Source organism: Agelaius tricolor, unplaced genomic scaffold (genome assembly GCF_023055355.1).
Source record: "Agelaius tricolor isolate 1412-34295 unplaced genomic scaffold, bAgeTri1.0.p SCAF_3, whole genome shotgun sequence".
NCBI lineage: Eukaryota > Metazoa > Chordata > Aves > Passeriformes > Icteridae > Agelaius > Agelaius tricolor.
The window spans coordinates 22,301,964-22,317,314 of NW_027269263.1; the positions used below are offsets into that span (position 1 = coordinate 22,301,964).

Consider the following 15,351-nt stretch of genomic DNA (forward strand, 5'->3'; position numbering starts at 1 on the left):
CAGAGCGTGTGCTTAAGAAAGAGGACAGACAAGGAGATGCAGGAAAACAAGATGCACCAGCTTTGCCTTTGAGTTAGTCAAAGAGCTATTTCTATACCTAACACATCTCACTCTGGCTTTTATTCTCTTAGATGCTTTTGTTACTCTTATTATTAATGACCAGCAGAGGCAAATTCTCTTGCCGCTCTATCATTCCCTTTCTCTGCTGTGTTGATCCTCGACAGAAATCTCAGTGCCTCATGTGCGTTTGTGATCTTGAAAAAGATATGGCAGTTCAGTCTCAGCCTCGGGTTTTGTTTAAAAAAGTACAAAGCCTAATATAGATAGAAAATTTTGAATTCAAGTACAAAAAGTATCTTATTTATTATGCTGCTGCTTTCAAGTTATGTCAAGGGCATATGGAATATATAGATATATATTAATGTGCAGGCAAGTATAGAAAGAACCTGAATGCAATTATGTGTGCTTCGGCACAGAGTTGAGCTGACTGGAAATGGGCTTCTTGACTTTCATCGTCCAAGCAAAATAATAAACAAACTGAAACTTGTATCACCCTTATTGCAAAGTCAGAGAGTCCAATTCCCACTTTCAGATCCTCTTCATCGAATCCAGAGGAGTGTAAATGTTCATGTCCTTAGATCATGGAAGTGGATATAATGGTCCTTACAGCACCAATCACTGTTACAACTGTAAATTCTAAGTACTTCAGGAATAGTGGGGATGATTTCAGACTCTAGCTCTACAAGTCTCCTGTGGTCTCCAGTCTTTTACCAAGAACAATTTCCAGTTCCTCGGAGTTCAGAAATGGCTGTTCCATTGATATGGAGTTTGCCACAATTTGTGCCTCAGTCTCATAACAACAAGAGCCGTGAAAAACAGCTATTAATCATCAGGGCAAAGAAAAGAAATGGAAGAGCTATGATCCCAAACAAAAATAATAGAAAAAAAATAATGCAGCAGCTGTGGATTTGGCAGAAGATGCTGCATATGTTTGGATGGACATCTGTGCATGCAGGAGACTTCATGTATTTGTGAGTAGTTTTATCTGCAAAGCTGTAGAAAACCTCCTATTGAGTTTTCAAGACTTAATAGATGGAAGCTCAAGAAGATTTGAGAAGGGAGCTTCTTTCCTGTCTAAAATCTGTGTAAATAACTCAATTGGTCTCAGAGTTTCCACTGGGGATGAGGACAATCAATAATCATTTAAAACTTTGTGAATCAATTCGATAAGCAAGACAGACATGACAGCAGCTTCCCAACAGGGGCACTCCTCACTGGTTGATCAGGAAGGAGAGCTGGGCAGAGAAGGTAGGTGCAGTTTTCATTCGTCCTGGAACACAAGAGGTAACTAACTATGGCCAAAGCAAGCGCTAATGGGGATTGGGTCCTCAAGCATATTGGAATCCTTGTTGTTTCAGCCAAGGACACTCACAGCACACTTCAGTGATACAGTAGCTTTCCAAAGCAGGGACTTAACCCAGAGGCCTGGTCCAATGGGTCAGGAATCCATCTTCTCCTCAGACTTGGAGAGTCCCCAGCTAGATCTAATACCAGAAAAAGGGTCACCAGGATGGTGCAGGCTGGGATTTGAACTAGTTAGCTCTCCTGATTTGGCAGCTCCATAGGACACGAGCTGGAGCTTCCACACAGTGCTGATGAACAGATGCCTTAGGGCCAGTGCATGGTTTCTGTGCCTCCTGTTGCCTGGTGCAGACATACACATTCTGTGCTAATGAGGCAGCTGCTTGCCAGCAGCATGTCCAAACAAAAAATGGACCAGGGTACTGTTTCTTCATTTTGTGGCCAGATTATTTCATCCTGTTCTGAAAGTATAAGGCAGGGGGTAAAATCCCTCTTAAAATAAAACCACACAGAGCTGCCTTCTAGCCTGGTATACAGAACAATGATTTGGCATTCCTCCTGTTCCAGCCCTTGCTGTAAAACACAGGTTAAAGTGAGCTGAGTCAGGTTTGGGAGAGCTCAAGGCAACAAGGAATTGTACCCTGAGCAAGCAGCACCCCCTTTCCAAAGTGATGGAATCTGATCTGGAAGGTGCGGTGGAGGGAATTGTGGATACTCACTGTCCCAGAAAGCTGTGAGTGTGAAATGGTGAATGCTCACTCCCAGGCTCGGGAGGAGAAGAGTGGGCTCCCTTCTTTTCCTCAGTCCCGCTCCCCTTCCCGAGCATCTCTGCAGTCCCGGCAGGCTGTCGGGGGATGAGCCCCGCGCTGTGGTTTGGGGTAGTGACGCCCAGCCCCAGTCTTCGCAGCTCCTATGCCGTGCCGTGCCGTGCCGTGCCGTGCCGTGCCGTGCCACAGCGCTGGCGGGCGGTGCGGTGCCTCCCGGCGGGATGCCGGCGGTCGGGAGCTTGCGGCCACAGCGGCATTTCGTGTGCGCTGCTGCCAAGGGAACCTGGCTGCCGAGCTGGGACCGGGGCGTGGGACAGGACCGGTGCCAACCCCTCTCTCTCTCCCTCTCTGTCCCTCTCTCTCTCTCTGTCTCTATCCCCCTCTCTCTCTCTTTTTTTTCTTCTTTTTTTTTTTTTTTTAATTTATTTTTCCTTTGGGACATATTCAGAATATCAATTATGACTCTCTTAGAGAAGTGGCAGCCAGGTATGAGGTAATGGGAAATCTGGAGTCTGTGTAATTTAGTCAAACTTCAGCTCTTGGTTTTGTCCACGTGCTAGAGAGCTCTCCTGGTTTAAGTGAGTGGGTTTTTTTCCTTCAAGTGACAGAATTGCCCATTTACTGCTGTCCAGGATGGATGAGGCTGAAGCCTTTTATTGCTCCTTGCCTTAAGGAAAGCAGAGGGCACATCTACACAGACTTTGTATGCAGCTGCTCACTCACTACTCTAAGGCAAGCCAACCCTGATCCAAAGGGTATGAAAGTTATATCTATGTGTTAAAAATTATCTAAACTCTTTAATAATACCAGCCTGTGAGAAAAGATTAAATCCTGGCACAATATTACTTTAAACTGTCTGCCTTACTTCAGCTGTCCATCTTTGAGCATAGGCACAGCCAAATTCACTATGCCCATGAAGGCTGACTAGACCTTGGCGTCATTAGGACTGCAGGTGCCATCTCTTAGGACAGAGAAAACAACTAACAGCTTAGCTTGCAGAAGGTTAATAATTAAATTAAATAAGCAAGGCAAAATTTGAGAGATAGGGGGTATCACTACTTTATGAGAGAAGAGGAATAGAGGCACTTAACAGACACACTCTGACCTGTCCTCAGCTGGACCATAGTGAGAAGAGATCTTAAGCTCCTGAGAGGCTCAGGGGGCATTGGATGCAATGCTGAACTTCCAGGACTTATGTAAATTGACTCTGTGAACCTTTGGAGCTTCAGCTCATATGAAGGTTTGCTCATAATAAGAGACCAAAGGTATACTTTATGAAATGGAAGAGCAGTTAATTTAGAAATGATAAAAAGAAATAGTATTTCACCCAGGATAGTTGATTTGAGAAATTTATTCAATGACATCTTGCCAAATACTGTGACTGGACTTTTTTTAAAGTGCTGGATAGTTTTATGTCTGCTCTTGATTAATAAGGCTATACCAAATGACATCCCATTCAGCTTACAGTCAAAATTCAGTCCTTAGTCTGGAGGGTAAGACAGCCAGAAAAGAAGAGCCAGGCAAACGCCATGATGTAATCAGATGGATGAGTAATGGGGCAGTCTGACATTCATTTGTTTTGGGCTGGCAGTGTCAAGATATTAAGCCAGCCTGGTGGGCTTCTCTGAGTTGGGACAGGGAAATGGTCCTGGGCTGCCCGAATTGCCCCCATGGAATAATGTCACCTGGGCTGTGGGCTCTGCTCAGTGCAGCCAGTGCTCTAATCTGTCCATGTGCTTTCATCTAACAGGGAAATACACACCTACAGAGGTGAAAATGGAAATGTAACAATCCTGGTGGGAAACTGTTTATCCTGGCAGCTTGCTAACTGCTGTTTCTCCTCGGTGGAAAAATGCTGGTATCCATGCATGATGTTTTAAGAAGCTGGTATAACATACCAGCATATATTAGCCTGCTTTTACCAGTCATTGTTTATAAAAGTCACAAATTTTTCACCCTCTCTGCAGCCAAACAACTGAATTTCTCTGAATTGTATATGTCAGACAATGGCTCTGGTATGATTGACTCTTTCATCTTTTTTTATTAACTGCATGTGGTAAAGAGTGGAACAACACCAAGATCAAGATTATAGAATCTAGGTTATCTTGTGTTTCCTCTGTTGCAAAGTCTTTTGAACAAATTTCTGCAGACCCTTTAGTAGAAAGTGGAAATCACTTAGCTGTTTTCAGCCCTTGAGTCATCTTTAATTGGAGACCTTTTTGTCGCAGCTCTCAGGAACTCCTTGGTGCTGGAGCACTTGGACTGTTGCCCCTGGGTTAGGGTTCTGCAGCAGACCTGTTTCCACTGCTACAGAGAGATTAAAGTCCAATCCATGACTGGGATCTGTGTTTGTGATGAAACTTTTATGTGTAGGTAATGTCATTATACATGTGAATTTGGTATATTTGTTATCATTTACCAGGGTAACAATTGAACTGTGCTAACAGTTCTATATTCTTCATTGCAATTAGTAGCCATCAGAGATTGTGGCTTCCAGAGTAGACCTAGAGAGTCAACAGCCATTCTCCTAATTAATTTATCACAGTGTATCCTGTCTTTCTATCAGTGGTGACATTGGACTGGGTCTCTTGCTATCTCTCACCACCAATTCCTGTAACCATCAACTCTGAGCTATATCCTTCTGTCAAGTAAGTCTAGTGTGTTCAGTAATTATTGCAAGAACAAGGGGGGGAACTGATACATGATATGGTTATTTAAACCACATTTGTTCATCTAAGGAATTTGAACTTCCCACTGATAGCACATTCCCAGGGCAGCTTGGAGGATTTTCACTAAGAATGATCCACTCCTCAGTGAATCAGAACGTGGGAAAAGGATTGCAGGAGGTCATGTGCTATGCAAGTCAAAATCTTTAGTAACCCAGGGAACCTATTTCAGTAAAACAGGAAAGTTTTGAAATCTTATCAAATAGTATAAATTAGGCAGAGTCATTAGGAGATGACACAATTCAACGTGCTCCAACTTTACATTGAGTAGGTTTTGCTATGAATGTATTTGTGGAAGTGTGAGTGTGTATATGTGTGTGAGAAGCAGAGATTCTGTTTTAGATGCCAGTTCCACCGGGAGGACATAATATTAGGTCTGTAGTGTCACCGTGTTCTCATAGTCCCTACTGTGAGCATTCAAGAAAGGACTCACACAGCATGATACAACATGCAATATAAAAGCCAGAGTTATATTGTATTGAGTTGTTGAAAACTAAATAAAAAAAAATTAAATTTGGAGAGAAAAAAACAGACAGACAGAGGAATCCTGACTGTAGGCTAGCCTGAGGCAGTAATGGATTTGTGGTAAGATAAACAGAAGTAAACGAACACTTAAGCAACAAAGATCCTGATTTCCTGTCAGATATGTTATAACAAACGGGATTCAGACATACAGGAAACTAAATTATAAGGCGTTGAACTGTAGTGGCATTTTCCATCATGAGCAGTAAAACTCCCAGTGAATCAAGTATCCCACCAGGACTGTGACAAATAGGTACACAGCAGTGTCTCAGTTTTGAAGAAAAGAAATACATAGGTAGGCAAATGAAAGCCTGTGTTTTCCCAGAAGTTATTTGGTGCTTGCTCACTCTTTTTTGCCCCCTCCACATTGTGTGGTAGACAGGACTGAAATCTAAACAACAGCCCTGTGTGGTTTGGCTGTTGGTCATAGAGTAATTTTGCAAATCAGGACTGTACTAAAGACACATGAACAGCTTTTCTTCTAAATCAGGAAATGAGAGGAGGGATTTGGAAAGTGATCGTGGCCTGAGTCATTAGGATCTGTTAGGATCCCCTCTGTGAGCTGGAGAGCAAGGGCAGACCCCAGTTTGGCTGCACAGGAAGCCTAATGAAGCAGCAAATGGGGTTAAATATACAGATGTTCCCAAAAGCCTAATAAAAAGGGGCTACTAGCTTAGCAGTACAAATTGTTTTGTCCTGCACCTGTGTGGAGACAGCAGAGTAGGGCATTTTGCAATGACATGGTATATTTCTCAAAATCCTGGAAGCAAACATGTGTTCTAGATTTGCTCCTTACTCGAATTCCTTGTGCATAATTTGACACATCTTGCCTTTGTGGGGTCTGGCACTTTGAAGCTAAAGGAGCTTGCCACCCCTAGCAAAAATGTGTTCATGGACCAGCCACCAGTGTGTGGAGCACAGGACCAGATTCCATTCAGGTGGGCTGCACAGAGAGAGCCTAGCATGCTGATCTCCTCACTCACTGCCAGGTCAGCAGTCAATACCATGGCTCAGTGCAAGGCTGGCCAGCTCCTCAGCATGAGTGGACCCCTGCAACTTTTTGGGGATCTTGCATTCCCCTGCTTTGAGGGTGTTCCCCAGTCTGGTCCATGCTGAGAAGCAGTTTTGCTCTGGATTGTAAGATACTGTTTTTAAGGCAGTAATTGTATTTGCTCATCTGGGGAATCTAGAGTGTCTTTTAGGAAGGAACTTGTGAGAAAAGCTCCCTGAGGACCTCTCCTGCCACATCTGAGGTAAATGGCTCATTAAATGGCAGTGATTGGTTTCAAATGGTGCAGCTGGAGGAGGGCTCCTGGGAGAGTCACCTGCAGCCTTGCCAAGGGCTCACATCTTCACTGAGGTGTGGGTCAGACCTGGCCTATCTGCAAGTCTGAAGAACTTAGAAGTGTTGGTGATAGTCCTCTAATCCCTGTCCTACCTCTGTAAACTGTCTTCCATCCACCTAGGAACTCACTAGCCACCAGTCTGCAAGAGGAGGCTTCATGGTGAGTGTGTTTGTACCTTCACTGTGTGCAATCCAGCCTTCTTATTGGAAGGGTTAAATGTGCAGGAGGAGGAGGCAATACTTGTCCCAGCATTGGTAAACTCGGAGCAGATTTTCTGTGGGAAGCCATCTGTCAACTGGGGAGTGGGGCTGTGTCAATTGATCAGCTCCACCTCCAGCTCAGCTCTGTAAACTACAGATCCCTGACCTTGTAGGGTGACAGTGGGGGAGTACTGGGATCTCTGGAAGCTTTGAGATCCTGTAATGGAGCCTCTGCTCTTTCAGACTGTGTGAGGGACGCCCTGCAGCATCTTGCTGTCTCTTGCATCAGGTAGGGATGGAAAGCCTGAGCTTGCAGGTGAAAGGGCTGTAGGAGGAAGACAAGCTTTTTCCTATAGCCAGGGGATTATTGTATTTCACCTGGATGATGTGCAATGTAAGGGACTTCTGATTAAAACTTGACCTATCCCTGTCCCAAAGTTAAAACTGTCTCCCAGTGGCAATACTGAACCATATTTTGGCTGTTTCAAGGTAGAATAGGAAGGTGGAAAATGTGAAATTTCTTCAGGAAAAAATAGGAACTTATAATGTTCTGCAAAAACCTGTAATGTCTGGAAGGGTAAAATACTCCTTTTTGGCTTTAGACTGGAATAAAGCAATAATGATTCTGTAGAGTATTTGTGTGTAAAAGTGATAAAACCACCATAGATCTGTCTCCTAATTAAAAAACCTTCACTGTAGCACTACGGTGAGGTCAAATTCATACTCTGATAGCCACACTGTTCTGAATCAGTTCAGCTCCTTCTCTTTTTCCTTGACTTTTTATCAGGCATGCCCAAAAACAAGGTGGGGAAGAAAATTGAGGCTTTTGGACAATTTTTTTAGTTTGCTTTTTGTCCCCCTCAAAAGGTAGTGACTGAGATTTCTATCCAACTCTATCAGCAATTCTCCTGATTTATTACGAGAGGGACACTTTCTTCTCTACTGTTGTCTGTCCTTCCTTCTTCACCCCTCTCTGAGTGCTGAGTTGGTCAGGGAATGAAGAGCATTTGGCTAGCCCAACTATTGGGGTGATTAGGTGCCAAGAGCCATCTTGGCAAAACAAAATCTTGACTGGCTTGCACCTCCTTAATGCTCTCATTTTGAATATAAGTTGCCTCTTCTTGCAGCTTCTGTAATAGAAGTGCCAGCAGTTGCTCAAGAGCAATTATTGCATGTGCAGCCAAGTGGCTTGTGCTTGATGTAAAGTGGGGTGCTTCCATTTCTCAGTGGAGGGGAATTGTTTCACTGGGTTGTGATAAAGCTGTCTATTTGGTGTATTGATTTTTGATGTTCATACACTCTTTTTAGTGAGGAGCTCTGAATTTTCTCCCTGAGTCTTTTGGGGCTGAATTCCCTCCGACAGTTAGGCGGTGCACTCGTGTGGAACGAACTGTCAGCAGGCATTTTAGCTTGACCCTGTTTAAATCACTGGGAGGACATTACCTCCTGCACCTTGCTATCCTGCCTCTAACTCCTCAGAGTGTGTGTATGTAGCCTTGAAATAGCAGTGGATTTACCACCTAGTGTCCCCTATTTGTCACCAAACAAAGCAACCAGACAAGACTTCCAGATGCTGTGTGTCAAATGCTCCTGTAATTCAATAACCAGGCCCTTGGACTCTCTGCTAGTAATGGTGAAAAATTGCAGTCAGTTCAGAGGCTCTTATGCATAAGTGTAGAAAGGCTCTTGTTGAGCTTAATATAAAAATAAATACTAGTCATTGGTGTAGCTGTCTTGTCTTTTCATGTTGCGGTGAGGCTGAGTCTTCACACTCTAGCATTCAGTTTGAGAAAGCTACGAGTGGCTTTCAAAGGCACTGTGCAATGAAGGGTGTTGGAGATGCTTGTTCAGGATTTTTTCCAATTCTGGCACAAGCTGTGACAATAGTTTGATTTTTTTTTCCTCTGTCTTTTCTAATTTTCTGCATAAGCTTCAAAGACATAAAGTATATTTTTATTAGAAGAGTAGGTTCTTTTGCTGAGCACAGTTCAGAGAGAAGGGGGTGAATTCCAGTGATAAAAAATATGAGATATTTTCCATATATTGAACAGCTCCAATTCCTGCTCCTGTTTTGTTGTTTTCTTTTTTTTCTTAAAATTGTCTTCAGTTTGTTGCTGTCATCTTTTCCTTTTTCTTTTTGCATACATTTATTTTTCTACTAAGCAAAGAGCAGCCCAAAGAGAACTTTCACATGTGGGTGGTGAGCTATATGGAGGAAGCAAACAGAGTTTAATGACCAAACCTCATAAGAGAGGCATTTTGTATAGGATGTGACCCACGGGGAGCTCAGGAAAGAGAAACAAGCAGCTTAAGGCTGGGTATGGGATCAGGACTTTATTTATTTATTTATTTATTTTTCCTGGAGTTGCTGAGCTATAGCATATTTTGTCAATATAGGAAATGGCTACAGATAATCAAAACCATGACTAAAGGATGAATGGATGATTGATTAACTACATCCCTGCCAAGAAACAGCTTTACCTGCCAGGCTGTAGGAGACTCAATTTGGTAGAGAGCTGTTCTAAATGTGACTATCTTGAGGTAATGTCTTGAGGCACAATCAGTTTTCCAGGTCTCAAACTCCTGAGTGAATCTTTTTGTATCTCTGGTCCAGTTTTCCAGGCTTATTAAAAGAAGGTTGGGCTGTTCTCATTCCTTAAAGCAGTGTTTGGGTTTGGAGAACTTTGTTATTATTATGGAAATCTCTACAAAGAGAGATCTAATTTAATTATGGTGGTTTGTTTTTTTAATTTTTTCTTTTATGATCTAATCCTACTCTATAGAAGTCAGGAGGAGTTTGAAATTGCTTTTAAAAGATAGAAGATATATCCCTAAGAGAGCATTTTGGCAACTACTTTTTTCTATTCCTTTCCTTCATGGATTGAGCAAAAGCAGGGATTTGCATTTTTCTGGATGTCATAAATTGAAAGCCTGATATCTGATGAAATCCCAGGACAGAAGAAGAGATTTACACTATGCCATTGGAGATCTGAGATCTGTATAAAACTCCTTGGAGTCTTCAAGGTTGTAAAGTGGTACAAGTTCTAATTTTTGCGAAGATTAACTTAGTATGGTAGAAGGATATGAGAGCAATACCAAGAGATGTACTGAGCTGATATTTCTCTAAAACATGGTGTCAACAAAGCTCATCATAGTTTAGAAATCTCTGTTTTATTTTAATGTATTTTATGTTATTCTGAGACTGAGTCTTCACAGTTGTACTGAGAAGAACTGTACAGAACTCTGTGCTGCTGCTCGCTTTGAGAGGAGCTAGCAGTAGAGATTGTCAGAGCTGTTTGTATCCAGTGATTTTGTCTACTCTATTTGTACTTTAGTCTGGATACTGAAACCAGAGTGACTGTCCCAAACTCAGTATCAAAGTGACTGTCCCAAAAATCCATATCAAAACTGCCGTGATCTTGTTTATGCTACATATAAGGTTATGATAATCCTGCGATTAAAGCTCTTAATTTCATGAAATATTTTGTGCATATTCTGTTTTTCTGTCCTCACTTGTGTACCACTTGTTCTCTGTCTGTTAGAATCAGGCCTAACAGTTGAAACCTTTAAGTAATTTTGGCAACCTGCCTTTAAAAATAAAGTAAGGACAGCTGGTCATAAAAAGGATTTTACTTCCTTCTCACTTGCTTCACTTAAATTTTAAAAAGTTAAAAATCTTTAAGCTCTGGCCAAGATATGAAGTAAGATTCTGACTGTGTGCCTATCCCTTTATGCTCAATGGATTGGCTTGGAATGCTGTTTATTTCCTTTGACATATTCTTGTTTTCTTTTTTTCTCTCTTCCTCTGACTTCCTATTCTAGGATGAGTCATCCATGTTCTTCCAGTTTGGCCCATCAATAGAACAGCAAGCTTCTGTCATGCTCAACATCATGGAAGAATACGACTGGTACATCTTCTCCATTGTCACTACGTACTTCCCTGGTTACCAGGACTTTGTGAACAAGATCCGCAGTACCATTGAGCACAGCTTTGTGGGCTGGGAACTGGAGGAGGTCCTTCTGTTGGACATGTCCCTGGACGATGGGGACTCAAAGATCCAGAACCAGCTCAAGAAGCTCCAAAGCCCTGTTATCCTCCTCTACTGCACAAAGGAAGAGGCCACCTACATTTTTGAGGTGGCCAACTCAGTGGGCCTGACAGGCTATGGTTACACGTGGATCGTGCCCAGCCTGGTGGCAGGGGATACAGACACAGTGCCATCCGAGTTCCCCACTGGGCTCATCTCTGTCTCATATGATGAATGGGACTACGGTCTTCCTGCCAGAGTAAGGGATGGAATAGCCATAATCACCACGGCTGCTTCTGATATGCTGTCTGAACACAGCTTCATCCCTGAGCCCAAGAGCAGCTGTTACAACACCCAGGAGAAAAGGATTTACCAGTCCAACATGCTCAACAGGTAAGGGGAACAGCCAGGCCAGCCATACAGAAGGGCGGTCAAAGATGACCTCTGGTACCAGAATATTTCTGCCAGGCATGTGGTGCTTTGGGGCAGCAGGTGGTGTTGGGCAAGGAGAGGTGAGCTGAGGGTGGGACCCGTGTTGCTGTGCATCATGAGTGCCATTGTTGTCACTCCCTTAGAAAGCCTTCATACAACACAGAAGGCAAGTCAGCGTGAGGAAAAGGAATAACGAAGGCATAGTGCAACAGTTTGATTGTGCCCCTCAAGGCATAAATTTTCACTTTCATAAGCGAACTTCTTCAGCACAGAACTTCACCAGCACTGAACTTCTTGGAGTGTCTTTGCATGACTGGGTCCGCAGCTCCCAGGTGGGTTCTTGCTGCAAGCAATGGGAATGTTTGTGTTGCAGTCTAGAAGGCACCAGCTTCTGTTCCAGGCACTAACACTATGTGAACAGGTGTCCCTTATAGGTGGTGGTTGTGTAAGCTACCAGGAATAGTTTCATGGCAACTGTTGTCTGAACACCAAGTGTCCTTATGCTGTTCATTAGCCCTGAATTGCAGGATAGAAGGAAGTGCAAAGAGATGTGGAGAACTAGAGCTGCAAAAGGAGTTAGAGCCATCAGCTCTGCTCAGGTCCTGCTTTGTACTCAAAGCCTTTAAATACCTTGGATGTCTTAAGAATCTGGTTTACCTCAGAGGAGGGCTTGTGCTGTCACCCTGCTCTTTGGCACTTCACTGGCTGTTTGCTGGGTGTTTTGGGTACCATTCTTTCTCGTGCACCTTATGCTGAAAGCCTAGTACCTTGATTAGAACAGCACATTTTTCCAAATGGAAAAGGGTATTTAAACACAGGGAAAACCTGTTTGAATAAACATCTTCTCTTTATCCAAATTCAAATTTTCCTAAGAAACAGTGCTAAAGCATCTCTTTAAGGGCATATTGGAAGCTTGTGGTGGAACAACCTCTAGAGCGGCACTCTGATTACTAAATGATCCTTTTTGTCCCAGATGGAGTTTTAGCATGTAGCAAAGCAACCCGGATAATTAGACATGGAATCCAGATGCCCCCTGATCTGCTCAGCTGTCATTGTCCAATGCTTTACGTATAAAATCCTTGGACATGTTAGATCCTTTGTGGTGAGGAAAGGAGAATCCAGGCAGTACCCAATCAGGCCACACAGAGCTCAGTGTCTTTGTTAATTTGTCATGTTGAATCACTGAGTGTGCAAATGTGATGGGTTGGTCCACATGCTGTGACCCCTCACTGTCAACTTTACTAGGCAGATAGAGGGACAAAGGGACAAGGAAGCAGATTTTTGCTTTGCCTGAACGTTGGGGACTGTGAGAGAACTTTATTCTTTGGCCCAATATATTACCCATATTGCTATTTGTCCTTTGTCTTTATGATCCATTGGCGTATTGCCAGGATTTATTGCATTTACTTCATCCTCTCTGTGCTGTTTTTTTTCTCTATGCAGGCCTTGAAACTACTAAAGGTGCCTAAAGCTTTTATCTCTTTCCTTCCCAGCTAGGCTTAGGAGTAAGGGTTTTTTCTGCTGCTCTTTTGAGTCATCACTGAAATGATTAAGCTGGGAAAATATATATAGTGTATACAAAGTAATGAGAACTAACATTGAGGCAGGCTTTTGTTCTACCTTTCCAAATGAAGAGGAATTCTGGGGGAAGCTCTGTTGTGTCTTTTCAGCAGTTATCTAGAAAACAAAACATTCTCTGCTATGTGATGCAGCATTCTGCAGAGACCTTCTCTAATGAGTTCTGTTGACACTGTTAGCCTATGCATAAGATCACACCCATGTAGCTATGCTGCTTCAAGGACCCAACAAAATCTCTCTGCATAGCACCTCTTTGCATTGTTTAGAAGTCACCAGCTCAGAGACTCTTGAGTGTAGACATGCCAGCACTGTTGTGCTGTGTAGATATGCCCTGAAGCCTCGGCACCCCACTTGAAAGCAGCTCCTGTCACTTGTGAAGATCATAGCTTTCTTTTCACCTTCATGGCCCAAATCATGCTGTTTCTGCTCCCTTGTCTGCTTTGGGTACAGCATTCACAGGAATGAGTGCCAATACGTGTAGATACACCCAGCTCAGTTTGGGTACTGACATCAGTCGCACTGAGAAGCACAGTCAAATTAGTCAGTGCCAGGCTGTGTTCTGCCACTGTGTAGATAGCTGCAGGCACCTGAGCTAACTGAGAAATAATTATACTGTTGTAGTTACTTGTGAGCACAGTGCAAATATTCGCTTTCCCTCACATGGTGCTGGCCTGTGAGGGGGTTCTGACCTTGCATCCTTTTCCCCCCTACCCACCCATGTTTCATACTCTCTGTATTTCCAAGTGAGATTGATAAAAAGTTTGACTTCAGTGAGTTGGGTGCTTAGTTTTTTATTTAATTTATCAAATTACTTTCAGGCACCTTTTGAAGTTTAAAAGCTAGTGGTGTCTGAAATAAGCCATTGCTTTTACAAATCCAAGGGTTCGATAGAAATTGGATGGCTTCAAGCTCAGCCTCATGCCTGAAGTCTGTGGAGAAGAAGAAGCAGAGGAGAAGCACAAGATGTGGAAGGAGGCAATCATGAAGATGTGAGTTTGCCTCACGGAGCCAAAACCCACAGAGATTAATAGCTGCAATCTGTGTTCATACCTTCAAGTTCCATGGAATTTACTATGTGCTAAGCTTTAAAACTCCCATGATGTGCTTTGTCTGTGTGGGATATTACAGGTTCTGCAGACCTGGCTACTTCATATTTTCCCTAACCCCTTCCACCAATTAGGATCCCACAGTACTTCTGCCCTGTGCACACCAGGTAGCAACAATACCTGCATGTCTGGAACCTGGTTTGGCTCATTTTGGACTGGACTGCAGGTTCTGGAAAGCTAATTTTAGCCTTGCTCTCGATCCAGCAATACCGTATTCAGCCATCTGTAACTTAAAGTTCCCCCTCCACCTGCCTACACAGAGTAGAGAAATGCATGTATGTGGGCTTGATGTCTGGGGAGACAAAGTGTATGTGTATGTGACCTCAGATAAAGCATCACCCTGTAGCTACTCTTTCAGAAACTCTTGAAGCTAATCCAAAGCGGTCCAATTTACTTCAAATCCATAGCTGGGGAGGCAAAGCAATAAAGGAATTTTCCCATTTTATTCTTTGGAGAGTGGCACTTCAAACTAAAAAAATGTGTAATTCAGTTCAGCTGAGGCACACTATACACTGACTGTGAATTAGTCATTTCCCAAGATCTTCCTTTGAACTCTGACCATTTCTTACTTTTTTCCCTTGTCTTTCTAAAAGAGCAGTTGTTCTGAATGCATCTAAAATCAAATGGTCTTGATCAACATGGTGTCAGTGGTTGATTTGGGTATATAATGGAGTAAGGAGAAAATGAACTGAATGTTGTTTAGATTCTCCATATCTTTCCTCCTTTTTACCCTGATGCTTGTTCATTTTTGCAAGAACTTGTGCAAACAAAGTTTTATTTGAAGTATGGCTGTAAGCACAAAAAGAAACAAGACAGACTGTTATCTAAATGCCATTTCTTGACAATGTAGGTGTTTGGTCTGCATCTTCTTGTATCACTAATGGTCGCATAGCAACTGTTTCTGTTTTGAAACTGGTTCTCTTTTGTGTTAGACTGGAACTGCAGAAGTATGATCACGACCATTGAACATTTTGGATTTTGTCCAGTAAGTGAACCTGCTGGTGAGATAACTCCACTGAAGAGTAGTGAAATGATACTTTGAGAGAATTTTGTTCTACAAGGTTTGTTAGTTATCTTTTTGAATGATTTTTGAGGAATTTTTCCTCTAGTGAGGGATTTATCTCAATTTATGCTGATAATAGGCTTAGGAGGTAATTTGGAGTCCAAATATCCAAATGCTGTTTCCCAGTTCAATTACCGTCTTTAATTCTTTGTTCTGTTTGTAATAATTACCTATTCATTTATTCCTTCATTGTCCCAGAAAAAAATCTGATCTGAATATTT

The 15,351-nt window shown here is 42.7% G+C and overlaps 1 protein-coding gene across 4 annotated transcripts in view; it reads left to right on the forward strand.

Moving 5' to 3' along the window:
* Positions 1–15,351, forward strand: part of GRIN2B (glutamate ionotropic receptor NMDA type subunit 2B) — a 225,741-nt gene that overhangs the window by 76,602 nt on the left and 133,788 nt on the right. For all 4 annotated transcript variants that reach the window (XM_071423094.1, XM_071423095.1, XM_071423096.1 and 1 more), the window contains one exon: positions 10,746–11,344. In XM_071423094.1, the coding sequence (XP_071279195.1) occupies positions 10,746–11,344 (599 nt within the window). The remainder of the gene's footprint in view (positions 1–10,745; positions 11,345–15,351) is intronic.